Below are 27,522 nucleotides of genomic sequence, written 5' to 3' on the forward strand. Positions count from 1 at the left end.
CTGAGCAGGGAATATTAGCTCAATCTCTCTTTTTTTTTCTCCACGAACGGAACAGTAGATTGAAGCTAAAAGTTGAAATTCCACTCCAATTCCCTCCGTTAACTATCATACCCATTTAAACGTAGCTGCCAAATGCATCTCTAAAAATCTTCGAAACAACTCACAAATTGTTCCCGGAATCCCGGTTATCCGGAGCAGGATTACCAAGGAAATGAATCAACGAACAAATTAATTTGGGTTACACATTGCTGACACTGAAACTAAACTATGTACACTTGACAATCTTTTTCGTCGGGAAGGGAACAAATATACACAAAGCTGCCAACACGTACGGACGGATGCGTCGGCGGCTGCGCACAGCGCATGCACCTAGGCTCCCCTGTCCCTGCTCTCCTTGGGCGAGGAGGACGCCGAGGAGCTCCTGTGCCCGGCCACGGAGCTCGCGCACCGTTGGTTCGCAAACGTCCGGTGGTCGCCCTCGGCGTGCGAATGCACGGCCGACGCGAGGCACTTCTTCCTGGCAGCGGCCGCCGCCGCCACCGCCTCGTCGTCGTCGGCCTTGCCATTGTCTTCGGACTCGGGCGGGACCGTGTACACGAAGGGCCCCGCGGGCACGTCGCTGCACATGGCGAGCAGCGGCTGGAGCGCGTCGACGACGTCGCGCATGGTGGGGCGGGACTTGGGCACGCTGTGCAGGCAGTTGTAGGCGAGCATGGCGGCCTTGTGCGCGGCCTTGGCGGAGTACTGGCCGTCCAGGCAGGGGTCCATCACCCGGTGCAGCCGCTCCGTGTGGCGCAGGTACGGGCGCGCCCAGTCCACCAGGTGCTGCTCCCGCCCGCGCCGCCGCTTGTCCACGCTGCGCCTCCCCGACAGCAGCTCCAGGAGCACCACGCCGAAGCTGTACACGTCGCTCTTCGCCGTCAGGTGCCCTGAAAATGCATGCATTGCATTGCATGGTTAATCGAGGACGGGAACATGCGTACACTACGCGAAAACTTTACCTACACTACGCAGGTGTGTGACTGTTAGGGATGAAAGTGGCGTGGATAATTATCCGAACCGATCCGATCCGAATTCGAATTTTGAGGATATGGAGAAGAACTTTTAACATCCGTGCGGATACGGGTAATCCGAATCCGATTGTCTGCGGATACGGGGTAGGATATGGAATAGGTAAAATCCGGCGGATATGGATTATCCGCAAATTTTATGCGGATTATCCGATGTTCAAAATAGGATATCCGAAGGTTTTCTTTTCCAAGACTAAAAAATTTAGGATTTTAAAAAGTTTGTTATCTAAGGACTTGTATTTTATGATGTGTTTGTTTAATGTTCTAATTTTTAAATTAAGAAATTTGCTAGATGCTATTATTTATTGGCTAATAACTTATTATTTTTTAGTGGAGATATCATGTAAGACCTTGTTTGGATGATGTTGTATTTACTTCAATCCATGTGTGTTGGTGTGGATTGGGATGAAATTTAGTTCAAGTTCCACTCCAATCCACCTCAACACATGTGGATTGATGTAAATACGGCTACATCCAAACAAGGCCTAAAATGTTAATTATTAGTGTGAGAGCAGCAACATGGAATGCAATGCAAGATTATTATCTATTGCCTATTCTTGTTCTGTACTACATAAATTCTTGATAAGCATATAATTCTCTAACACATGTTACTCGACTAATAAAATCCGTCTCTGATCCGTTTCCGCTCCATATCCGTACCAGTTCCGACTACCAAAAAAACCGTATCTACATCCGCATCCGTGTATTATCCACTCCGCACCGAATCCGACAAAAAAAAACGGATTAGGATATGAGAAAGTTATTATCCGCACCGATCCGATCCGTTTTCATTCCTAGTGACTGTGACATGACGTAGCGTACGTACCGGTGAGAATGTACTCCGGCGCGGCGTAGCCGTGTGTCCCCATAACACGGGTGGTGACGTGGGTGTCGTCGCCCTGTGGGCCCTCCTTGGCCAGTCCAAAGTCTGAGAGCTTTGCAGTGTAATCCTGCCATACACAGAAAAGAAAGAGTGAGAAAAACGTCTTTCAATTCAGTCTACCCGAAAAAGGAAAGCATATTGTTTAATAGTCACAGTTCAGCCGCAATGTCGATAATTGCATATCGTTGCTTCGACCGTTATCCTAGAAATGGGTACGTGTCAGGTCGATGCGTGTTCGCTAGTGGCACACACGTACACTGATTGCGTGTCAAAATTTTATGCTTGCGCGTGTGCATATCAGGAGCATTCTACTAGTCTGAGAAAAGCACGGACCGAACGGCTCTCTGTTGCCATTTTTGAGCTCCTCATAAAGTCAAAGTTGAGAAGAGTGTTTGGTTAGTCAAGGAGTACAACTACTACTCCGGCCGTACTCAGGCTTCGAGCTGCTAGTACGAAGGTCTAGTAGCCTATGATAATTAAGGCCTTGTTTACTTTCAAAATTTTTTGTAAAAATGAATAGTGACGTTTTCGTTTGTATTTGACAAATATTGTCTAATCATAGACTAACTAGGGTCAAAAGATTCGTCTCGTCAATTTCGACCAAACTGTGCAATTAGTTTTTATTTTCGTCTATATTTAATACTCGATGCATGCGTCTAAAGATTCGATGTGACGGAGAATCTGAAAAATTTTGCAAAATTTTTGGGAAGTAAACAAGGCCTAAGGCAACAACCAATTTTGTTTCGTCCGGTGGAGCTCCGGCCGGCCGGATGCACCCACTAATAATCCGAAAGTTGCGTTTCTTGCCTACTTAAAATAACAGGAACGAACGTTAATGACGACATTGTTGTCACATTGATTCGGTAGGAGAAGTAAACAAAACAGAAAGGACACCTTATTCCTTAGTAATTTGCTGGTTTTGTGGGTACCATTTGATAAATCGTTATTTTAATTTTTTTTTATAAGCTGGCCGCCACACTATATAAAGATGTATAAGCATTGTGGAATTTGGACCCCCTCTGGTTCGATCAGATGGCGGATATATCCCTGGGTGTACGACATAGATTGGCCAACTTTTTGAAATTCGAAAAATAAAACGTGGTGGCAGGCGTCGGCAAAGAGCCAAGATGGAATTCCTTGGGATTAAAGCAACAAGCTAAATAATGTAAGGACGAGAATACGAAGAAGAAGAATTCATGAATGCGCGCATGAGCCATGAGGTACTCACGGAGTCGAGCAGGATGTTGGAGGCCTTGAAGTCGCGGTAGATGACTGGCGTGTCGGCCTCGTGCAGGAACGCCAGCCCCTTTGCCGCGCCCACCGCGATCTTCAGCCGCGTGCACCACGGCAAGGTCGACAGCAGATCTGCATATGCATGCATGCGCTGCCGGCAGGTCAGGTACGGTGGTGTAACACAACTTAAGAACACGCCGTTTTTTTAATAGAGTGAACACACGCCGTTGTAGCAGTAGTAACTAGCTAGTAAGTAAGGATAGCTTACTCTTGAAGAGGTGGTGCTCGAGGCTTCCTCTGGCCATGTACTCGTACACGAGCATCCTCTGCTCATCCTGGCAGCCGTACCCGATGAGCTTCACCAGATGCGGATGCTTCAACATCCCCAGGTACACCACCTCCGCCTGCAGCAGCGAGCATCAATCGTTCGTACGTAAGTGAGTCGATCGTGTCCGATCCATTCGAATAAAATGCATGTGTATATCTACGTGTACCAGCCACTCGCGGTGGCCCTGCGGCCCGTCGGCGTCGAGGTACTTGACGGCGACGTGCTGCGGCTCGATCTCCCCGGGCCGAAGCCGCTCGTCGAGGAAGCCCTTGTAGACGGGTCCGAACCCACCCTCGCCGATGAAGTTGCTGCTGGAGAGCCCCCGCGTGGCGGCGCTGAGCTCCGCCTGCGTGAAGGCGTGCAGGCCCGACGAGGCCAGCGCCCGCGACAGGTCGTCCAGCGACAGCGACCGCAGCCGCGCCGTCGCGCTCCGCATCCGCCGCACCGCCTTCTTCTCGCTCCCGCCGCTCTCGCTCCCGCTCCCGCTACTCCTGGCCGCCGCCGCCGACGGCTCCGACGACCCCACGAAGCAACGGAACAGCAACAGCATCCTCGTACGTGGCGCCCGCGTGATCGATCGAGATCGAGTAGTGGTAGTAAGCTTCGGCTCGCGGTCGACGTCGCCTCCAATCGATCCGATTCCTTTTTCCTTCTTCTTCTTCTTCCTCCCGCGCGCGCGGCCGCGGTCGCTTGCTCCTGTGCCGGCCGCCGGCTGGTGCAGTCTTTGCGATCGAGTGCTGCCGGAGGGGTTGGATTGGATGGTTTGACACGAGGCGTACGTACGTGTGGGGATTATATAGCGAAGAGGGAGCAGAGCGCGCAGGCACTGGGCGCGCGCGGGCGGGTGGTTGGTTAGTTGGGGCCGGTGGAAGACTGGAGAGGGAGGCGTCTCGTCTGAAACGGCCGTGTTGACCGCACCCGGCAGGAGGCCGATGGGAGTGCTACCAGCCTACCACTAGCCAGCCAGCGCTGGTGGTTTCGTTTCCTACGAGGACTCGTGCGCTCTCTCTCTCTCTCTCTCTCTCTCTCTCTCTCTCTCGCGCGCGCGCGCGCGGTGAGTCCTGGGAACCAAGAACCTGGCGTTGCGTACGTGCGTGTGACATTTTCTTTGTCAAATGAGGACCGAGCCATAACGGGAAAGGTGAATGCGACTTCGCTATAGGAAAAACGACGTCGGAGGCGAGAAAATTTCAAACGTTTCCGTTTTGGGCGTCCTCTCGGCTACGGTTTCACCGCGCTTCTTCTACTGTTTTGGACTTCGATTCGGAAGGATGGGGATGGGCGGAACTGGATTGCCATGGACATGGCGTGTTTTGCATCGCATGACGTCATCCCTTGCCAAGACATGCCATCATAAACCACAACAGCACGGCATGCAGCACCCCACCAGCTTCCAAAGAACTCCTTTCACAAGACCGGCCGGTTTCGTTTTTTTTTTTTTGCCGTTGTTCGTTTTTTTTGCAGGACATAATTTATTACCACAACTTCTTGTAAAATATTATGGACAAAAAGTCATGTGTGTACCCCCTTTATAACCTCCCAAAAATAAAAATTCACACACTTTTTTTTCAATAGAAGTTGCAGGATTATCATCGTTAGCTTCGAATCTAGTGAACGTTACAGAGATTGCACAAAAAGGCGGAAAACAAATAAATTAACATTCGAATGGAAAGCAAATGAATGATGTAAAACAGACATTTTTGTTATTTTTCCATGGTATATGTAGATAATTTAGAAGCCTAGTTTTGAATTTGGGTTCTTGATCCTAGTTCCCCAGGGTTGAAGAATAAAATTCAGGAACAATTACGGGGTATTTGAGAGTAGGTATTGATAGTAATTACGCTAGATATTTTCATAGTGTGTGAGAGAGAGAGGGTATTTAGAAATGATTAGACCCATTTCCTATTGTTGAAAAAAAGTGAATAATGCCAACCAAATTTATGGTTACGTGCTTGCATCTTTGAGCCTTTCTAGACTTTGACTTGTTTTCTAGCTCTTTCTATTCTAAAGTTTAACATAAATGCTCTAAAATAAGATATATGCTCACCATATGCATGCAAGAAAATCATGTTTGGCTATCCCTCGCTTGTTCGACTCTGTTTAGTTTTTATCTAAAAACTTTTGTCTCATCATATTGAATGTTTAAACACATGTATGGAGTATTAATATATAGATTAAAAAATTAACTAATTGTACAGTTTATATGTATTTTGCGAGACAAATCTTTTAAGCCTAATTAGTTCATGATTGGACACTAATTTCTATAGTTACAAATGTACTATAGAATCTAATTTTTTTCTTTTGGTGAACTAAACAAGTAGCAACCGATGGAATGCAGCACTCAAGTGAGTTTTCCTTTCTTTTTTTTTTGTTTCTGCTTCCCTTTATTTTAATCTTTGTTCATGTTTAGTGTACTAATTCGTTGTTGTATATGATGGAAATGAAAACATTATTTTCAGCTATCTTTTTATAACTTCTCTTTACAACACAAAACTTATTCGGAGTCATCCATAAACTTTTTTTTTAACAAACGGGGGGAGAGATTCCCCACCATAGATTCATTTCAGGCTTCCAATGAAGCAGAAGTAACAGCAGAATTACAGGGATATGAAGTAGTAGTGCCAAGCATTTAGGCTAGTTACAGCTCGATCATCTCTAAGATGATTACGCCATATTACAAGATCATCACAAACTTTGGAGACAATAGATCTACTGGTAGAAGTATAAGTTGTGCTTGGTAGGTTCTTATAGTTCTCAAATTGCTATGGAAAATGTTTTGTAAAAAAATTGTCCGACGAGTTGTTCTGGAAACGTATTTTAAACAAGTTGTTTTGGAAATGCTGGACATTTAAAACTTCATGTATAATAAGTTGCATGTAAAACTATTCACCATAGTGTTTTTCATAAACTAATTGACTATCAAAAAATTATGCATATAAGTTGTCCTTAAAGTTTTGTCCAGGCAGATAAATTTATACTAGAGAGAGAAAGTATTTATGTGCAGAATAAATCGATTCAAATAACATACTTGGCATACTTCTCACAACTATTTAAACCTAGAATTCTCTCTCCAAAGTTTGCGTGATAGCGTTTAATTAAGCATAAAAGTTGTCCTGAAAAATTACGCTAAAAGGTTGGTCAGAAAAGGTTATATATTATAGGTAAAAAAATTACACATGCATATACAAGTTTGTAATAACATTAGAAAATCGTGGAAAATTGGAATTGTTGGGTTTGTCGGGAATTGCTCGCGCCGCCCTTGCTCTCTTGGGAGCACTGTCGACTGTCGTCGCTCGAGTCCATAACTCCCTAGCTAGCTATATGCATCGGCGTGCATGGCTGGCTAACCTATGGAGGCGCTCGTGCTCAGGATCCACGAGCACATGTGCTCAGAATCCTGGAAGCTAGGCCGGAAGGGAAAGGGAGGAAGGCACGCACGGCCTGAGCCGGCAGCCAGGTCGGCACGCGCGGCCCCGCGTGCTCCACCAACCCGGCCCCCATCATGCTCCCGAATATATGCATACAACGCCATGGCAAGCAAGCAATCAGCAACTTCTGTAGCATCTCGCTTTGTTTGTCCTGTTGTTAGGTATACGGCCGCGTACCTGCCCAGCTGCTGGAGCCTGGAGCAGTCAGCAATCAGCAGCAGCGACGATTAGACCCGGAAGAAGACAGGCCGGCGGCGGCGACGAGCACGGAGGCTGGCTGCTGCCGCGTCGCGTAGCTAGCGTTGGGATGATGGGAGTGGTGACGACGAGCGAGGGCGCATTGCCTCTCCAAGAAGCATCCTAGGGGCTGTTTACTTGTTAAATTTTTAGTTCTGATCACTGTTGCACTTTCGTTTGTATTTGATAATTATTGTTCAATCATAGACTCAAAAAATTTATCTCGCAACTTATAGACGAAATATATGTAATTAGTTATTTTTTTATCTATATCTAATGCTTAATGCATGTGCCGTAAGATCTGATGTGACAGAAAATCTTGAAAGCTTTGTAAAATTTTTTATGAACTAAACAGCCCCTTGGAATCGGATTACAACGGCGAATCATATGTAGCAGGGGCATCATCTCTGTGGATTTGTAACAATAATGCAGGCGCGCCAACTAACCCCTCAAAGAGTGAGTGTATACTATATTATCACTACAAGTAAGTTTATTCCTAGCTAGCTGACAGTCGTACACTCGTACTCTTACTACTATTATATTTCTACTATTCCTAGAAAATAAGTTTACACATGTATCTGCACTGATTTGTAGTCATTATGTTTCTTAGCCATTATTCAATTTCGCTTGATTACTAAAATATATATCTTCTTTTGGTAGTTTGTGAAACCTTTTTTTGTAGCATTATCTTTTTTTTGGGGGGGGGGGGAGTTCAAGAAATTTAAGTCATTTTTCACTATAAAGAAATTTTCGATGATCATATGCTTATTTGCATTGTGGATGTTGAGTGGTAAGTGGTAACTTGTTCCTCTCATGAAGCAAACCGTGTGTTTTGGTTGTTTTTTTAAGATATCACCGGCGAACGAAAAGTCCTGACGTGAATAATTTTCCATGGATACCGACGGATTGGGAATGGAGGGTGCAGAGTACTTAACACACAGGGCGACCCTTAAGGTCAGATAATTACATGACAAGTGAAAGAGAGAGGAATTACAACACTTAACAGAACAACAACAAAAACAACAAGGTTCAGCTACTAGCTCAACCTACTAACCGCAGCATGGTTGTTTTAGGCCCCCTTTGGTTGAGCTTTGGCTTTTGCAAAACTTACTTCGAGTTGTGGCTTGTGTAAAAGCCGCTATGGGATAGTTGGAAGCCTGTTTGGTTTATTAGCTATAATTTTTGGAAAAGCTTCTCTCACTTACAAGCGGACTTTAAACGTCTTGGACAGCAAGTCTACTTCTTCTTCTTCCTCTCGCCATTGGAGATGCTATGTGCAACCACCCAAGATGGTTGCACCCTGCCGCTATTGGGATGGAGCTTGCGCCAACACCGCCATTGATGGGGGGAGATGCGCCGCCGCCGCAGCCTAGAGATGCACCGCTACTGCTTGTATGGAGATGTGTCGTGACCGTGACCTGGAGATCGAGGCACCGCAGCTGCTGGGATGGAGATGTGCCACGACCTAGAGATGCGCCGCCGGGCCTGGAGATGCGCCGTTGTCGCGGCCTCAGGGCATAGGTTCACCACTGGGAGCAGCCCGACGCCATCGTGCCCTAGAGCTTGGGGTACTTGCACGACCGTTGAGGCTAGGCCAAGGGAGCTTGGGGTACTCTGCGCGGCTATCAGATTTAGGGCAGGGGCACTTGGGGTACTCATGAACAGGGAAGGACCTCATGCGCCATCGGGAAGGAGAGAAGCCAGACCTTGCACTCTGCCAAGAAGGAGCAGCAACTGGAGGGGGTAGAAGCCTGCACATCGCCGGGCAGGGGAGAAGCCAGACCTAGGACATTGCTCAACCGATGCGGGTGGCAGAGCTCGGCCGTGTTGTCGTGCGAACTTGCGTGACTTCTCCACGTTCGATCGAAATAGGAGAAAAATCAAATTGTTATGTAATGGCAGGTGGGTAACTTTTTACCCCCAAAGCAGCTGAAATTAGAGGGAAAGCTATTTTCAATTTTGTAAGCTAATTTTGGGTAAAACAACTGTCGTTTTTGGGTTTTTGACTTTTGTAAAAATCAAAAGTATGTTAAAAGTCCAACCAAACAAGATCTTAATTTGCATGCTTGAATGCTAATATAACGTTAGGACAGACATTCTACTAGTAAAGAAGTAAACATGACATATCAATTAAACAGATAGATGACACAAATATTTTTCTTAAATAAAATAAGGCCTTGTTTAGTTTGCAAAATTTTTTGTTTTTGGCTACTGTAGTATTTCGTTTTTATTTGACAAACATTATCCGATCACGGAGTAACTAGGCTCAAAAGATTCATCTCACAAATTACAGGTAAACTGTGCAGTTAGTTTTTATTTTCGTCTATATTTAATGCTCCATACATGCGACCAAAGATTCGATGTGACGGGAAATCTTGAAAAATTTTACGAACTAAACAAGGCCTAAGTAAATATGACACACCAACTAAAACACACTCTATTCGGTCACTCATAATTGATGCTTTAATCAAAATCATCAAAATTTTAAACTTTGGCTGCCAATAGTTTCGAAAATATTTAATTTAGAAACATAGAAAATGTATTTTATTAAAATCATTTTCCTAATATCATCATGGTTATAGTTGCACTTATCGAGAACAAAATATTGGTTAAAGTTAAGAATCGACATAAAAAATCGATGAACGACTATTTATGTTCAGCGACAGCAGATAAGATCGTGTTACTCCCTCTGCCTCTAAATATTCATCATTTTTGTTTAAAAAACAACTTTGACTAATTATATATTAAAATATATTAATATTTATGGTATATAATTAGTATTGTTGAAAGATCTTTGAATATAATTTTTAAACTAATCTAGTTGAAGATATAAATGTTGTATATTTTTTCTATAAATTAAGTCAAATTTGCGATAAGTATATGTCAAGGACGATAGTTATTTAGGGATGGATGAATTGTATTATAAACAATAGCGTAGCTGCTCTTTCAGTAAAAAAAATAGCGTAGTTGCTCTCCACGTTTACCACGTGATAGGTCGTCCTATATCAAGGTTGCGTGCAACAAACACGGACAAAACCAAATAAGGACGACCTCGGGTACACAAAGAATCGCCATATGCATCAGCCGGTTCAGGCTGGCCAAACATATGCTAATCATCATTAATTAATCAATATCGTCTCAGGCCTGCCCATCACGCGAAAATACTACTTCATTTCGTCTGGAGGGGCTGGGGCAACACCAAGACACTCCACAGGCTTTGCTTTGGCCACATCCCCTCTCCGAGATCCCAATCAGAAAAATAGCATCTTTCAGTATACTGGCTTCTCTCTCTTTTAGGCCTTGTTTGAATGTTATTGGATTCACTTTAATCCATGTGTGTTGGTGTAGATTGAGGTGGAATTTAGTTCAAGTTCCACTCCAATCCACTTCAACACATGTGGATTGATGTGAATACGACTACATCCAAACAAAGCCTTAGGCATTGTTTGGATGTTGTTGGATTCGCCTCAATCCACATGTGTTGGAGTGGATTGGGGTGAAAGGCCTTGTTTGGATGTAGTCGGATTCGCATCAATCCACATGTGTTGGGTGGGTTGGAGTGGAACTTGAACTAAATTCCACCCCAATCCACTCCAACACATGTGGATTGAGGTGAATCCGACAACATCCAAACAAGATCTTAGGCCTTGTTTGGATGTAGTCGGATTCGCATCAATCCACATGTGTTGGTGTGGATTGGAGTAGAACTTGAACTAAATTCTACCCCAATCCACTCCAACATATGTGGATTGAGGTGAATCCGACAACATCCAAACAAGGCCTTATGTGGATATATATACACAACGGAGAGCTTCCATAGGCAGCACACCTACCTAACACAGACACCACAGTCCACAGCTCAGACAATAGTATCATCTATCACGCAGCAGCAGCTGAAACTGAAAGGCCGAGCAACCAGGAATGAAGGGAAGCAAGGTCCACGAGCACGAGGCCGACGTCCCCGCCTCCGACCTCTGGGCGATCTACGGCACCCTCCGCGCCGGCGAGCTCCTGCCGGAGCTGCTCCCGCACGTGCTCGCCAAGGTCGAGCTCATCAGCGGCGACGGCGGTGTTGGTACCATCTTGCAGCTAATACTTCCTCCTGGTGAGAGAAAGTTAATTTATATATATGAACTCACGCGTATTCATATCATAATCATATATATGCTACTACAATCTTTGATTGATGTTGGATACGCTAGTAGTATATAGTAAAATTTTAATTGCTCTCATCTCTGATGCTCCTGCTAGGGATTCCTGGGCTGCAGAGCTACAAGGAGAGGTTCATCAAAGTCGACAACGAGAATTACATCAAGGAGACAGAAGCCATCGATGGCGACATTCTGAAGCTGGGGTTCCTGGCCTACATGGTACGGTTTGAGATCATTTCAAAAGGGGCCAACTTGTCGGTGATCAGGACGACTATCGAGTATGAGATTGAAGATGCGCACCCAGAGCTTGAAGCTATGGTGAGCATCGCAACTTTGGCTGCAGCTGCTGAGAAATTTTCCGAGCATGCTAAGGAGAAGAAGGTCCCTGCTTCAACCTCTTCTTGAAAAAACAAAATCTCAAGAGCCGATCGAGTTTAAGTGAACTACAGTTTCAACGCTTTGTGTGTGTGTTGCGTTTCAAATGTACTCCTGCGTTGCAGTGAAATGGGAACCCTGATCGTACGAATCACAGATACCTGCTTTTTGTTTGGTTTGGTCTATATTATGACACTGTCCACCATATTGTTCACTGTTTTATAGCTATGGCAAGGTATTTCCATGAACCAAAATTCACCACCATCAAAATCCTGTGGTACATAGTGGTAAACCCATAGCCACACAATTTTGTAGCTTCGATTTGAGTGGCCTACCCAGACACTCTAGATTTGACATGGACATCTCAACAACTGAGCATATACGACCTGTCATGTTGTATTTTGTTTTGTTTTACATTTGTTTCGAGATGTAGGATTATTGACCAGCTCAATATTATTGAGCAGTGGTTCTCATACAGCGTGTTAAGGCAAGAAGCAATCAGCCCAAGTCAAGAACTCAAGATAAGACTAAACACAAATCTTATTGAATGATCCAATGCATCACTTAGAAACTTCCTCCTTTTTTTCGTAAGACTTGCACATATCAAATTCAAAACTTAAATATATAATCCATAATCAATTAAAGATTTGACTGTCTCAATAATCAATAAATAGATTCAATTTTGTAAATATATGACATAAGTATGGTACCATTAGATTAGACTATGAAAGTAGTTTGTATATAATGTTAGAAATTTTAATATTATGGTCATGAGAAACTTTGAAAAAGATGGCGAAAGTCCGGCATTGTGGGACCACTTCTGATCATGTCAAGCCTTATATTAACTTTGAAAAGGACGAAATATACCTTTCTTATAGAAGAAAAAAAAGAGAGTTGTCTGTACGCAATGTTGTCATCTATACCTGTGGTCTACAGAATTGCGTACGGCTATTTACTTCAATATTTCAATATCCACAAAAGAAAGAAGATTGAAATAAAAGGAGTTCCTCAATCATGAACTCCATAAGCAGTGCCAGAGAGCTGAGCACGCAGAGCAATGGATGGGAGGCTCTGCAATGAGTTTGAAACCGACCTCCCGGGTGCCGACTTGTGGGAGGTCTATGGCAGCCTTCTTCTCGATCAACTAGTCCCCCAATTGCTTCCACAACTGTTCTCAAAGATAGAAATTGTTGAGGGAGATGGTGGCGTCAGGACAATCCTGCTTGTCACTTCCCCTCCTGCAGGTTTGATTCTCAACAGCTGAGCTCCAGAACAGTAAACTGCAATACAACATCATGTAATTTCAGGATCTCATCCTAAAACTCGGCCGGTGAGGGGAAGACCCCCTCACAGTATTAAACGCTTGTTAGATTCTATGGCGTGCGACACTTATAGCGCTCCCACAACGATCACATAGACTGAACCAGACTCTTAAGAAGAAGACCTCAGTCCCCGACCGAGAAACCCCCGAACCCTGCCCCAGTAGCGATGGAGATTTTTTACCCAGCCGGCACAGTGAGCGATGCGGCATCGAAGCGCACACCCACCCACCCACCAGCCGGTTCCTAAATTCGTCCCACCCAGGGATCGAACTTGGGACCTGGGGTGCCGCAGGAAAGTGCTTGACCACTTGGTCTAGCACCTGTTGGCCAGGATCTCATCCTCACGGTGTTTTTTTTTGCTGATTCATTTTTCTAGGAATTTCTGAATTAGAAAGTTTCAAGGAGAAGTTCACCATAGTAGACAACGAAAAGGACATCAAGGAGGCAGAAAATGATTGAAGGAGGCTTTCTAGATCTTGGCTTTCAGAAATATTTAGTGTGATTAGAGATTGTAGAAAAATAAGACGGCACGTATAAAGTTGAGCCAAGCATACAAACAATGCTTCCCTTGTTTACGGGAAGTTTGGCCAAGTATATCAAAGAGCAGAAGAGTCCCAAGCAAGACCCCGAGTAAACTTCAGAAGAACAGGTACCCAAATTTAACTCAAAAAGGATTGTAGCCAAGTTGGAGCAAATTCCCATATCATTTTGTTCTTCATCTTGCTGATCCTCTGTGTCTGAGATGTTTGTATGTTATTATGGACTGTACTTTCAACCTATCATATAGACAAATGTTTGTTCAGATATTGTGAAAATTTTAAAACATGGGAGAGTGCACCTTCTTTATTGATTGATGCAGGTGGAGGTCCCTGTACGCCTCCCCTTCTCTCCGCCCCTGTATCTAAATAAATAATAAAAAATAAGAATACATCTAGAAAAAACAAAAAAAATGTATTATAATTTAGAAGAGGGAGTACCTTATAGCCCGTTTGAGTAGCCTTTGGAGTTTGAGGTACACTCAGAGCATCTCCAACCGTCAACAGACTACCTAAATGAACTACCTATCCTTAATCTAGGTAGTGAGGACAAAAAATTCAGCTCCAATAGACTACCTATTTGACCCAACAAATTTATTGGCTATCCGAATCCCTCCTCCCACTACCCATTCCTATTGGGCCAAAGTAGACTACCTAAAAAACTGCTCGGTTATTTCGCGCTCGCGCTCGCCCATCTGTGCCCACGCATGGCTCATTCCCCGCCATCTCTCTCCATGCTGTCACCACTCATCTCTCGCGCCAGCACCGTCCCTCCCCCACGTGCAGCCTTCCTTTGTTAGCATAGCCGACATGGCTCTCCACCCCGCCCGCCCGCCCCCGAGCTCTCAGCCGACGCGGCTCTCCGCCCCGGAACACGCTCGTCTCCCTTCCTCCAACGGACCCTGCTCTCTGCTCCCTCTCTTTGCTATAGCCGCTGAGGGCGGATCTGGCCTCCACGACAACGGGCACGCCTCCACTGGATGATGAGGGCACTGGATGCGCGTGGCCCTCTAGCGGACGACCTCTCTCCTGCTCCCTAGCTCCCCTCCGGTGGCACTGGATGAGTAGAAGAAGACATAAGAGAGGATGACGTGTGGACTCTACCTGTCATTCTCTGCTAGGATGAATTTTGGTAGCCAGTTTTAGGTATTGCTGCTGAAGTTAAAGACAAAATTTGAGTAGTATGAAAATAGGTGGCTACCTAAATAAAGTTTTAGATAGTCTATTTTACTGCTGGAGATGCTCTCATACTCTCCAAAACATGTAGAGCGGATGCAGACTTGCAGAGTACGATCCAGCTGGCGAGACACTAGCTTATTTGCTTAGCTGTCAAATCTGTCAACTATTCATCAGTGTTTTTCTTTTATAATAAATCAATGAACAATACTTTTAGTCATGACTTATCAACCAAGCGAACAACCACACCTGCTAGCTCCATCATCTTGCGACACGACTGTGTTGAAAACACAGAGTTGCATTGCTCAACCAAAGGTATGTTTATACAAAGTCAAAACAACAAAGACGTCTATGTCGAATTCAGACCCTGGTAAATTCTTTATCATCTAATTTTGCACAAGATTGATCATGTTTAGGCTAAAACAAAGATCTTGTTATGTTAAGTTAGTTTCAATGGCACAAACGTGCACGGATTCCATCGTTTGTAGGGGGCTAGCTTGTGCGTAATTTGAATTCAACGTACACCACGAAGGTGCTCACTTGAGCAGATGGTATGGAATTGCATGTTTTTTTTTCCGAGCAGAGGATTTGCACGTTTTGCCAATTTCATGAACTCTTCCAACTCCCAAGCCGAGCAGCTTTCGCTGCCAGGCCACCAGCCCAACAAGTTTGGCCCAAAACAAACATGGACAGGCCCGTGGGCCAGAATCATGGGTGGTGCATTCGACAAGTGTTCGCAGCCCAGCCGGTGAGGGTTTCATCCTCACTGGACAACGGACCCCACCCAGTAGACGCCACGACGGCCGGCCCCACTCCGCAGCCTCTCTGCTGCTGGTGGGCAGCGTTGCGGCGCGCAAGCCTCCGCGGCTCCGCCTCCGCCCCTCCCTCCCTTCTCCGGCCACCCTCGCTTCTCCGTCCCTCGGCAATCCCCTTATCCTCCGTTGCCGTTGGCGGTAGGCCACCACCATCCCTCTCTCCGTATCGAAGCGCCTCGCCTCGACGCTGGCCGGGCGGGACCCGCCCCCGCACCTCCGCCTTCTCCATCCCTCGCGGTGGCGGCGGGCGCCCAATGGACGCCGCCTCATGCTGCCGCGTAAGCGCCGCCTCTTACCCCTTTCCGTTCTCGGAGAACCTACTAGAGCGAGGCTTGACTTACTTGTGCCTGCTGCTTCTGCTCCTCCGCCTGTTCGCTCTCTCGCAGGTCTTCTCCACGCAGCGGTGCCGCTTCCCGCTCCGCAGGCTGGCGGCGCCGCCGTGGCCGCAGCCGTTCTGCACCGAATCTAGTGGCGGCCTCGTCGCCCCGTCGACCTCAAAGCGGAGGTCCAGGGGCCCCGTCATGGCCGCGAAGAAGGCCGCGGAGGGTCAGCCTCGCTGCTCTCACGTTGTTTCTGTCCTGCCATTGCTATTTAGGACTTTGTGTATCTGGTGGGGTTTTGGATGAGGAATCAATGCCCGTTTGTATGGTATCACGGTATTTTGTAGTTTATTATTGGAACGGAGTAGCCGAATTTGGGGTAAAGTTTTGACGTAGGTGCTTTGAGGGGTCTGTGCTTGCGGTAATTTGCTGAAGGGATTCTGTTTTTGTTTTTTGTTTTTTGGCTGTGAAGTTTGGGATTGGTGAGTTTCTATGAGATGAATTTGCTGATTTGATTGAGATGATCAGGAGTTGACATAGACAGGCTTGGGATTTGGTCACATTGTGATCTCTGTCATCCAGATGAGTAGTGCCTGTAATTTTAACCTCTATTTAGTCAGTTTACATTGAAAGATGTTATAACTGTGACAACTTTTGCAACTATCGTGGCTTTGTTTATTTTGAATTCTATTTATATTTGACTCATTTCTTCATAGCTAGCATTGTCTCGGTGAGCACAAATAGTAGACTACTGTTATTTATTAGTTTAAGCAAGCACCTTCATCACTGGGCGCTTTTTCCATATGTCATTGCTTGATTATCCCCATAAACTTGCTCTGATTTGTTTAAAATAAAAAAACGAAGCAGTTTGTTGATATTTGACAATTTGAGCTCTGCTCTGGCAATCAGTCCTGCTTCCATTGTCGGAAACAAAGTAGTAGAATTGAGTTTGGCTTGTTTGCTCTTGCTAGGTGCAAAACAAGAGGATGGAAAATATAAGCACACTGTAGATCTCCCGAAAACAACATTTGGGCTGAGAGCGAATTCTGTACAACGGGAGCCAGAGCTCCAAAAATTATGGGACGAGAATCAGGTTCTGAAAAGGGTATCTGAAAGGAACACTGGGGTGAGTCGATATATTCAAGTACATACCTGAAATTTAATAGATCTGTTAATCTGATTTAGTTACTTTTTCTGTTTGGATGATTGATTAGCCTGCATTTGTTCTCCATGATGGCCCTCCATATGCTAATGGCGATCTTCACATGGGCCATGCACTCAATAAAATCCTCAAAGATTTTATAAATCGCTACAAGGTATTAACTGCTGTTCATATGATTGTTGGTGTAGGTTAGTGTGTCAGAATCACAGCTTTGCTTATGCTTTTTTTTTCTGTACGCAGCTGCTTCAGAATCATAAAGTGTCCTTTGTTCCTGGTTGGGATTGCCACGGCCTTCCAATAGAACTAAAAGGCAAGTTCATTTATACAAAAATCTATATAAGTTCATCTAGTTATGCTCATTTATTAGATTTGGTGGAGTAATAGCTGCAAACTTTTGTGCATACATGAGACTGACCAAGTAATCACTAATTATTTTCTGCAGTTTTGAAGTCAATGGATAAGGAAACTTTGAGTGCTCTGACGCCCATAAAGTTAAGGCAAAAAGCTGCAAAATTTGCGAAAGCAACAGTCGATGCACAAATGAAATCTTTCAAGGTAGTCCTTTCATCCCTTAACTTGTTTTAATTAATGGCAAGTTGATCTAACTTGTCAACAGTTGCTATCTGTTTTGGTGATGTTGTATCATGTGTTTGCAGTTTTATAAACAGAAGCCAAATTCATGTTGTGGCTCTTGTTCTGTTGATCGATCCAAGCCTTTCATTTTTTTTAGCCTTTTGTATTGTGTAATTAAGCAATAAGTCTACTGTTTGCAGCGGTATGGTGTATGGGCCGATTGGGACAACCCTTACCTAACTCTGTCACCGGAATATGAAGCTGCTCAGGTTTTCTATCTGCTACCTGCTTTTACAGAATATGGCAATGATATTAATGTGTATTTGACATAAATGAGAACTTGGAGGTCTGACATTACTCGAGTTGTCTTTTCACTTGTCTACTGGACAACATTAGATTAGTGCATTTAATTTTCTTTCTTTAAATCTATCTGTGTGGCCAGCAAATATTTATCGACAGTATGGTGTACTGTAACTGTAAATTTATGTTCTGATGATGAAGCATGTTCCATTGCAATTAGAACCTAGAACAAAAGTAATTACATTTTCTTATCCATTTTTTTCTCGAACACATTTTCTTATCCATTTTATTATGCTAGTTGGAAGTGTTTGGTCAAATGGTTATGAAAGGATATATCTATAGAGGACGAAAGCCTGTCCATTGGAGTCCATCATCACGTACAGCTTTGGCAGAAGCTGAACTGGAGGTATGCATGGAATACATACACTATTGTAATTTGTCAAATACATAGGAAAAATGCTTAACTGTTCTGATTCTGTCATTGTAAATTCCTGAGGGTGGATATTTCTGGTAATATTTGTTTAAACCAAGTAAACAGAACATTGAAGCTCTTTTGGTTAATAAGTTGCATAGCTCTGTTCCAATTTGTAGAAAAAGAGACATTTGATTAATATAGTGGCACCATGAAGTTGAAATTGAGTTTGTTTGGATAGTGGGAATTCGGATTCAAATCCTAATATTTGTAGAAAAGATCCCCTCCTCCGTTCACATCCTAAATCTGCATGTCTCTTGTTTGTGGATAAAATGGAATATAGTTACCTAAGCAGTCTTTTCTTGTTGTATATTTGATACTCTTTCTCCAGTATTCCGAAAATCACATTTCCAGAAGCATATATGCCGCATTCAAGATTACCAATCCATCTAAATCTGGGATGCTAGACGAATTTCTTCCAAATGTATCTTTGGCCATATGGACCACCACTCCATGGACAATTCCGGCTAATGCTGGTGAGGTGATGCCTTGTTTGCTTTATTTTAAGGGAAACATCCAGTGAGAGACACCTTTTAAATAAGATATCATGAAAGCTACCTCAAGTTATCTTTGAAATTTAAACTTGTTGCTAGCTATGAAAATAGAGTATTCATCCTGCATGTATTTGTATATGGAAAAACATTGAGATTTAACTATCAAAGGAGTAAATGACATAACTCTTAACTGTTTAAGTTTTTCCCATGTGAATTTTGTTCTATTCAGTTCAACAAAGAATATCTCTATCTACAATTTTGTGTAGTAAACCAGTAAATGCACAAAAGATGGATATATCATATGGAAACTAATTGCATGGGAACTTGTAAGTATGATTGATCTGCTTATCCTGCTACTGAAACAAACATGCTCCTTGTGCAACGTTGCAGTTAGATCTGCCTGTCTATGCTAACTTTTATCTGTTATATTCCTTTCATTAAATATTTAGGAAATATAAGAACTTGTCTAAAATTGTCTGTACCTTCCTTTACCAGCTGTTGCTGTGAACCCCGAGCTTACTTATGCAGTAGCTGAGGTACAGTCTGTATTCGAAAGTGAGTCAACATCTGGTGGTAAACAAAGAAAAGTTGGAAATATATTGAGTTCTGAGAAAGGAAAATTGTTCGTTATTGTGGCTTCTGATCTTGTCACAACTCTTGAATCCAAATGGGGTGTGAAGCTTGCAGTCCACAAATCATTTCCCGGATCTGCCTTGGAGCATTGCAGGTTTGTTTTTTGTGTTGCACCTCTCAATAATGGTTGCTCAGTTTTTATTTGAACCATCTATATGTGCTTCTTTCATGCCATGCTTGGTGCCTTCAGGTATGCCCATCCTGTGAATGGCAATGAATGTTTCGTTGTTCTAGGAGGAGATTACATTACAACTGAATCAGGCACTGGCCTTGTTCATACTGCCCCTGGCCATGGCCAGGAAGATTACATAACAGGTTTGAAGTATGGGCTTCCTATTATTTCTCCCGTGGACGATGAAGGGAACTTCACAGCTGAAGCTGGACGGTTCAGTGGTTTGTCTGTCCTGGGGGCTGGCAATACTGCAGTTGTGAAGTATCTGGATGAGCAATATTCACTCATTTTAGAAGAACCATACAGTTAGCAACTTGACAATAGTCTTCATGTTCTTTTGTTTCCACTTTTATCATAGAAGTTTGACTGATTAGTTTCACTTGGTTGTCAGAACACAAGTACCCCTATGACTGGAGATCTAAAGAACCAACTATATTCCGAGCAACTGAGCAGTGGTTTGCATCTGTGGATGACTTCCGTAATGCTGCAATGGATGCAATCAGACGAGTAACTTGGGTTCCTTCTCAGGTATTTAAGTTTGGTTCTCTCTGTTTCTTTAAGTTGGCAGTTCATGTTTCATGCCAGATCCTGAAATTATTTTCCTTATTTATGTCTTGTGGTCTTGAATTATGTCTTCTGGGTGTAAGTGATTGTTTGACCCCATTTACTGTGACCAAGTAATTGCATTTTTGGCACTATGTAATATTTGGGTTATTTTTCCTTCTTAAACCCTCTGCCAATCTGCAATGATGAAATACTACTGCTTGTTACTTCTATTGCTGCTATCTTGTGTTGTTTGATAAGAAGACCATGTTTCATGACTTTGGTTTGATGTTCCCAGGCACAAAACAGGATTCTTGCCATGACCTCTAGCCGTTCTGATTGGTGTATTTCACGTCAGAGAACTTGGGGTGTTCCTATTCCAGTTTTTTACCATGTGGACTCACAGGAACCTCTTATAACTGAAGAAACTATTGAACACATCAAGGGTATATCTGTCTATTTCTTGCATTTCTTTGTGATATTTCTGTTGTGGTTGGAACATCATCACTGCCAAAGGAGTTACACGCCCAAAATTCTTGTTTGCTGGTGTCCGGGGAGGGTTACCAAGTTTTAGGCAGTAACCCTGTAAGAGCTTTTATGAGCAAACCATTAACTGAATGATATGTTATCTTTCAGTCTCAGATCCATTTTGCTGTATCCTTAGAAAGTTCGATTGATATGTCTCATGTCTGATCTGCCTTCCATCCATTATGGGATGAGTGTTATGAGATTTGTAGTTCTCTACTCCCTCCATTCCAAATTATGTCATTAAGAATCTTAGAGAGTCAAAACATCTCAAGTTTGACCAAAATTGTAGAGAGAATTATAAAGATTTATGGCATCAAATAGATATACTATGAAAGTATAATGGATGAAGAATCTAATGATACTTAGTTGGCATCATAAATGTTATTATCTTATCATATAAATTTGGTCAAACTTGAGACGCTTTGACTCTCCAAGATTCTTGGAATTTGGAATAACTTGTAATTTGGGATGGAGGGAGTACATTATTACAGAACAACCCAATGTTTGTCAGGCTTATATTTCAAGTGCTGGATGTACTTTGGTTGTTTTGGGGAAAGAATCCTGTGTTATTTTCTTGTGCTCAAATAAATATATGTTGCATTTTGTGCAGCTATTGTGTTGAAGAAAGGTAGCGATGCATGGTGGTATATGACAACTGAGGAACTTCTTCCAGATAGATATCGGGACAAAGCATCTGAATATCGCAAGGGAACTGATACAATGGATGTTTGGTTTGACTCTGGTATATTGTTTTCATTATTCCTCTACTGAAATGTATAGCTCAGTGATATGTTTTTCCAATGGATAGAATTAATTTTGTCGGGGAATTATGATGATACGGTAATGCTGTAGAAGTATTTTTAGTGGTCATTTAGTACTATATAGCTTTCATATGTCCAGTTTTGGTTGTGATAACATATTGAATATTGTTGGTAAAATTATGTAAATTTTGGTTTCACATAAATTTGGAAACATGAAATAGAAAAGATTGAAGGGATTTTTTTTCTTTGACTTGAATCTATCTTTTTTTACTATATCCTGAAAATTGAGCTGTAGTGTCAAAGCGATGTTGCTATCCTGTGCATTGATGGTTGATGCTGCTTTTGTACTTTTTACTGCATCAATTTCTCTGAGTTCTACGATCATCTCTCATCAGAAATTGATTTTTATATATATCTATATCTTTCCTTGATTCAGGCTCTTCATGGGCAGCTGTTTTAGCAAAAAGGGGCGGTCTTAATTTTCCTGCGGATATTTATCTTGAAGGTTCAGATCAACATCGTGGATGGTTCCAGAGCTCATTGTTGACTAGCATTGCTACTACAGGTATCTGTGTTATTTTTTTAGTTTTCAAAGTTATTTTCTTGTCATTATTTTCTGATTCCTCCATGGTTATATCTTTTCCTACAAACAATTTCCATGCCTTTTCAATTTCATGTTCTTGTTTTTTTTATTTAAAAATTTTTCTTTGCAGAAGTGTGGAAAGCCTGTCACCCATATTGTTTGCTTTTCTATGATATGTCTGTAGTGTGAAATAATAATAGCCTTTTTCTCTAACTCTTTCTTTTTCCATCTAAAGTTCCATTTGTCTAAATTATTCTTCAATTTTTCCATGAGAAAACAGGGAAGGCTCCCTACTCCAGTGTTATTACACATGGATTTGTACTGGATGAAAAGGGTTTCAAAATGAGTAAATCAGTCGGTAATGTAGTGGACCCAGAGAAAATCATTGTTGGTGGCAAAAACCAAAGGGTATGTTCCTGAAAGAACTTTTTTGCTTTTACTTTGGCAGAATGAAGTGTTCATTGGTCTTGTGCAGGAAGAACCTGGCTATGGAGCAGATGTTCTCCGTCTATGGGTTTCTAGTGTTGATTACTCTACCGATGTGTTGATTGGTCCACAAATCTTGCGCCAGATGTCTGACATGTATAGAAAACTACGAGGCACGATGCGATTTCTGCTGTCGAATCTCCATGATTGGAAGGTATGTCCATGTGGTCAAACACATCTCTTCATTTTGTTTTCTGATAAAAAGTGATAATGATGTGCCAAAAGCATGAACGGAATGAGTGAGCTAGATCTATATGTTAAGGAATATATTGCTTGGACCAGGAATTTTTTTTGAAGGTCTACCAGGAAATTAGTTCAGTAGATTTTTTCCACACCGATAAACCGAATTTCATTACCAAAGCAACGAAATTACAGAGACATAGTTTTGAAGCCAAAACACAACACGGCCAAAAGAAAAGGATGATCCAGACATATGATCACCAAGGGAACATACGCCTGAGACAACTAACACTACCAACCAGAGTTTGAAGACACCTCAACATCCGAAAGGACGGTCACGATGCCTAAACAGCAAAAGCTCAAGTGATCCCGCAAACATCAAGAAGTTTTCTATCCAGCAAACGGCACCAGCTGATGCCCCTCTTGTGCATGTTTCCAAAGGTCTTGCTTGTGGAAGTATAGAGCCGAAGAGGCGAAGACTTCACTACTTCAGCGCCTTGGGTCACCTGTTCCTTCAGACCCTCCTTGAGATGACCTACCCAGTATGACAGAAAGGAGCAGATAAGACAGACAATCTCAGTAGGAGATTTCACCCTTTTATTATCAAAACAGACTGTATTTCTTGTACGCCAAAGGCCCAAATAACTGCAGCCAACCCAACTGCATGCAGCTTGGGGGCTTGTGGAAGAATCTTATGAATCCAAAGCCAGTATTGATCCATACTACTTGGCGTGCAAACAGACCCCAAAGAATATGCCAATAAACTCCAAACATATTTGGGCGTGGGACATTCAAAGAACAAGTGCCCAACACTTTCATTCTCATTGCAAAAAGCACAAGATTTATTGCCTTTCCATTTACGTTTAACCAAATTTTCCTTAGTAAGAATGGCATTTTGAGAAACCAGCCACATGAAAATTTTGATTTTCAATGCGAGTTTCGCTTTCCAGATCTTACTGAAATTAGGCCCATAATCATGTCTACACAAGTATTTGTAAGTTGACTTAACAGAAAACAAACCATTTTTTCCCAGTCCCAATTAGCATGATCCTGCTCAGAATTAGTGCCATACCGAAACACAATGTCATGCAATCTTCTATATTGACACTGAAGGTCTTCATGCAGCCATCTCCTGAAAGAAAGACGCCAACTTTTCAATTTCATGTATTCAACCGAGCAATCCTGCTCAATACTAATCTGATAAAGTTCAGGGAACTTGTCTGCCAAGGAGACAAGACCACACCACTTATCATGCCAAAAACTGGTAGATTTACCATTTCCTACCATCATTGATCTCCCTTTCAAATAAATGTGTCTAACCTTTAGTAAGTCATTCCACACAGGGGAATTCTTGGGGTTTTTAGTCAACACACAGACCATCCCTTTCCTCATATATTTCTTCCTAACAATATCCTGCCAAATGCCATTACCATTCTCAACTTTCCACCACCACTTAGCACTTACAAAGCAAGCTAATATTCATCTTTCTTAAGTCTTTAATACCCAACCCACCCTTATTCTTGGGATTAGTGATTTTGATCCACCTAATCAAATGGTACTTTTTCTTCATGTTACCCCCTTGCCAGAGAATTTTTTTCCTAGCAGTGTCCATCTTATCAAGGATTGATAAATTATTTCAGTAGATGTTTCTTAACTGATGATATTCTAAATTGTCCTTTGGGTATTTCATAACTGTACTTTTGTCTTTTGTGTTGTTTCTTTTACCTCCATTTCAATGAACATCTCTTTTCCTATAAAATTATCTTTGTTTCTCTATGTTTCTTTTTATAGCCGGATAATTCTGTGCCCTACAATGACCTGCCAAAAATTGACAAGTATGCACTTTTCCAACTGGAGACTGTCATGGCTTCCATGAAGGATAGTTATGAAAGTTACCAATTCTATAAAGTATATCAGGTATGTCTACATTTTGTTTGTCTGTGCCAATTTCACATATTTGACTTATTCTTTCTTCTCCTTCTCCTTTCTTTGAACATTGTAACGAGTATATGTACATGTGCATTCTCATTCATGCAGTCTGTGTTTGGGATAGGATTTCATTGGGTTTATTTTAGACGGGCTTCTGGTAAACAGAAAGTATGCTTGTTGATCACATAGTTTCTGCTTGAAAGTGGCAATATATTGTTCAATAAACTCCCTGGCCTTTTGAATCTGTGGGTTTCTGTAGCTTTCTTAATTTTCTAGCATGTTCTCAAATCATAAGCACATGACATGATTGTACTATGTTGTGTGTTTGATGGTACTGACTTAATATAGTCCTAATTCCTCTGTTATGTGCTCAGGATGCTCTAATTTACATATGTTTTATGCTTTTACATTACTGACTTCTTATCCTCCATGTCTCAGATGCTTCAAAGATTTGCTACTGTTGGTTTGTCCAATTTCTATTTGGATGTTGCAAAGGATCGGCTCTATGTTGGGTATGGGTTTTTCTCTCATATGGAGTATTCCTGATTTTATTCTATTAGATCAAAATCTTAACCATTGTCATTGGATAATATGGATTTATAATTTTGATGATGCAATTTCTGTCCTATCAGAGGCCGAGTTAGCTTCACAAGGAAAAGCTGTCAGACTGTCCTCATGGCACATCTGCTCTACCTTGTTAGGGCCATTTCCCCGATTATGCCTCACTTAGCTGAGGATGTCTGGCAGAACCTACCCTTTCAATACACCTTGCAGGATGGATCCCCTGCAAACTTTGTTTTTGACCTGAAATGGCCAGAAAAGAATGAAGAATGGCTCTCAGCCCCAAAGGATGATGTTGATTTCCTGGGTGTTATCCTGGAGGTACTCAAGTTTTTGCCTTCAAAAAATGGAAAGAAAGAAGCGGCTGTATTATCTTTCCACAAATATGGTTCATTCTATATATAAGGCTTCATATATTCTATAACATTAGAAATCTGTACTTCCTAGAGGTTAAACAGACAGGCAAAACTAGTCATGTCAGAAATATGCATTCAACTTTGAACATTTAACTTAGGCAAAGTTTTTTTTTTTGACTTGACCATAATAAATCTCGTGTGATGTGGCTGATCATACACTAGATAGGTGTGTTGTACAATCTTGAATTCATGATAACTCCTTTTATTGGTATATATTTTAGTTGTGCACTTGGTTTTTATCTTCAAAATTGATTCTTTATTATGTAAATTGTAAAATTATGTTGGTATATGCAGCTGAGGTCAGAGGTTAACAAAATTTTGGAGAATGCTCGCACTGGAAAGTTGATTGGTTCGAGCTTAGATGCGAAGGTCTATCTCCATACCGAAAGTTCAGATACAGTATTAAAGCTGAAGGAGCTATCTTCTGCATCTAATGATGCAGATGCTCTGCATCGCCTCTTCATTACATCTCAGGTCAGCACATGCTTTTCAAAACGATCATCTTCCACTATCTGCACATAAGATGCTTAACGTTTTCTTCATTTTCTGCAGGTGGATGTTCTTCCAATCCTAAATGAAGAAATTACATCATCTGTACCATACACAGGAAAGTTCAGTAACCCACACACTGGAGACATATGGATTGGTGTGACTCGTGCGGATGGTGCAAAGTGTGAGAGGTGTTGGAATTACACCCAGGACGTTGGATCTTTCCATGACCATCCTACTCTTTGCGGTCGGTGTTATGGTGTCATTGATTTGCAGCCACAACCTGCTGCCGCAGCTGTCAGTTGAAAGGAGTGATGTCAACATACGCTATTGAACCTTCTCTTTCTGAGGATCATTTGGTGGAATTCATTCTTTTGGAGAGAGCTTAAACGCTACCATGCAAAAGACGTATAGGTGTGGCAAGTAGCCTGTGACTCCAGCTTGAATCAAAGTTTTGCATGTAGCAAGTTGTACTTTAGATTGTCGAACTAATACATATGTCATGAGAGTGGAGCTTTGGAAATCGCTTAATTTTCCATACTACTGGGGGGGTTTGTTTGGAACAATTTTGTACACAAAACTGCTGGTCTGTAAATCAATTTTGGAAAACAGTATCGGGGGGGGGGGGGGGGGGGGGGGGGGTCAATCCATGTACTACTATACTACTATAGTAACAACAAGAGTAAAGTCCATCAGCGGTCCCTAAACTTGTTCGGATGTGTCATCCAAGTTCTTAAACTCGCAAAATGACCGTCTAGATACCTAAACTTGTTCGGTTGTGTCATCCTGGTCCCTAAACTTAAAAATCTTCCATATAGGTTTTCAAACTTGTTCAATTGTGTTATCCCGGTCCCTAAACTTGTTTTTAAGTCTTATCTGGGTCAAAACAGGACGAATCTAAAAACTCTATATTGAAAAATAATTCATAACTTTTTCATATGAACTCAAATGAAGATAAACTTTATATCAAAATTGTAGGCAGCAGCATGATCTACAACTTTGCAGTTGAAAAGTTTTTAAATTAAAATCGTTTAGGTTCCCAAAATATTTTTTATAAGTTTATAGATTTAAAAATTTAAAATTTAAAATCAAATTTTATAACACTAAACGACTTCAAATAAAAAACTTTTCAACTACAAAGTTGTAGATTGTGCTGAGGACTATAACTTTGGTATAAAATTTGTCTTCGTTTGAGTTCATATGAAAAAGTTATGAATTATTTTTTGATATAGAGTTGTTAGATCGCTTTGTTTTGACCCAGATGAGATTCAAAACCAAGCTTAGGGACCGAGATGACACAACTGAACAACTTTGAGGATCTAAACGGATGATTTCTAAGTTTAGGGACCGGGATGACATAATTGAA

The 27,522-nt window shown here is 42.2% G+C and overlaps 4 protein-coding genes and 1 pseudogene across 4 annotated transcripts; 4 read left to right on the plus strand and 1 right to left on the minus strand.

The window, feature by feature from the left end:
• On the minus strand, positions 71-4,367 carry LOC8082671 (serine/threonine-protein kinase RIPK). Its single transcript, XM_002454608.2, has 5 exons — positions 3,681-4,367; positions 3,455-3,590; positions 3,182-3,318; positions 1,897-2,020; positions 71-929 (listed from the first exon to the last, which is right to left on the minus strand). The coding sequence occupies exons 1-5, from the start codon at positions 4,062-4,064 to the stop codon at positions 370-372; spliced, it is 1,341 nt and encodes a 446-aa protein (XP_002454653.1). The 5' UTR covers positions 4,065-4,367; the 3' UTR covers positions 71-369.
• LOC8081939 (S-norcoclaurine synthase) lies at positions 10,976-11,963 on the plus strand. Its single transcript, XM_002452862.2, has 2 exons — positions 10,976-11,284; positions 11,431-11,963. Exons 1-2 carry the CDS (start codon positions 11,101-11,103, stop codon positions 11,733-11,735), a joined length of 489 nt encoding a protein of 162 aa, XP_002452907.1. The 5' UTR covers positions 10,976-11,100; the 3' UTR covers positions 11,736-11,963.
• LOC8082672 (S-norcoclaurine synthase) lies at positions 12,694-13,852 on the plus strand. The gene is made up of 2 exons (XM_021460188.1): positions 12,694-12,949; positions 13,404-13,852. The coding sequence occupies exons 1-2, from the start codon at positions 12,763-12,765 to the stop codon at positions 13,484-13,486; spliced, it is 270 nt and encodes an 89-aa protein (XP_021315863.1). The 5' UTR covers positions 12,694-12,762; the 3' UTR covers positions 13,487-13,852.
• Positions 15,563-26,699, plus strand: LOC8082673 (isoleucine--tRNA ligase, chloroplastic/mitochondrial). Its single transcript, XM_002452864.2, has 22 exons — positions 15,563-15,832; positions 15,941-16,100; positions 16,846-17,000; positions 17,089-17,190; positions 17,277-17,346; positions 17,479-17,591; positions 17,810-17,878; positions 18,208-18,315; positions 18,713-18,857; positions 19,371-19,602; positions 19,699-19,985; positions 20,072-20,208; positions 20,522-20,669; positions 21,362-21,493; positions 21,949-22,077; positions 22,376-22,503; positions 22,571-22,735; positions 24,553-24,678; positions 25,129-25,202; positions 25,323-25,572; positions 25,962-26,141; positions 26,220-26,699. Exons 1-22 carry the CDS (start codon positions 15,809-15,811, stop codon positions 26,460-26,462), a joined length of 3,177 nt encoding a protein of 1,058 aa, XP_002452909.2. The 5' UTR covers positions 15,563-15,808; the 3' UTR covers positions 26,463-26,699.
• Positions 26,471-26,922, plus strand: LOC110434856 (annotated as a pseudogene).

Source organism: Sorghum bicolor, chromosome 4 (assembly GCF_000003195.3).
Source record: "Sorghum bicolor cultivar BTx623 chromosome 4, Sorghum_bicolor_NCBIv3, whole genome shotgun sequence".
NCBI classification, from domain to species: Eukaryota; Viridiplantae; Streptophyta; class Magnoliopsida; order Poales; family Poaceae; genus Sorghum; species Sorghum bicolor.

Excerpts from the sequence above, each read along its gene's own strand:
- LOC8082671 (XM_002454608.2), bottom strand. The coding sequence starts at position 4,064 with ATGCTGTTGCTGTTCCGTTGCTTCGTGGGGTCGTCGGAGCCGTCGGCG. Across the intron at positions 3,591-3,680 it reads AGGGCCACCGCGAGTGGCTG|GCGGAGGTGGTGTACCTGGG; the intron begins GTACACGTAGAT and ends TCGCTGCTGCAG. Across the intron at positions 3,319-3,454 it reads CGAGCACCACCTCTTCAAGA|ATCTGCTGTCGACCTTGCCG; the intron begins GTAAGCTATCCT and ends ATGCATATGCAG.
- LOC8081939 (XM_002452862.2), top strand. The coding sequence starts at position 11,101 with ATGAAGGGAAGCAAGGTCCACGAGCACGAGGCCGACGTCCCCGCCTCC. Across the intron at positions 11,285-11,430 it reads GCAGCTAATACTTCCTCCTG|GGATTCCTGGGCTGCAGAGC; the intron begins GTGAGAGAAAGT and ends TGCTCCTGCTAG.
- LOC8082672 (XM_021460188.1), top strand. The coding sequence starts at position 12,763 with ATGGATGGGAGGCTCTGCAATGAGTTTGAAACCGACCTCCCGGGTGCC. Across the intron at positions 12,950-13,403 it reads TGTCACTTCCCCTCCTGCAG|GAATTTCTGAATTAGAAAGT; the intron begins GTTTGATTCTCA and ends TCATTTTTCTAG.
- LOC8082673 (XM_002452864.2), top strand. The coding sequence starts at position 15,809 with ATGGACGCCGCCTCATGCTGCCGC. Across the intron at positions 17,001-17,088 it reads TATCTGAAAGGAACACTGGG|CCTGCATTTGTTCTCCATGA; the intron begins GTGAGTCGATAT and ends ATGATTGATTAG. Across the intron at positions 18,316-18,712 it reads TGGCAGAAGCTGAACTGGAG|TATTCCGAAAATCACATTTC; the intron begins GTATGCATGGAA and ends CTCTTTCTCCAG.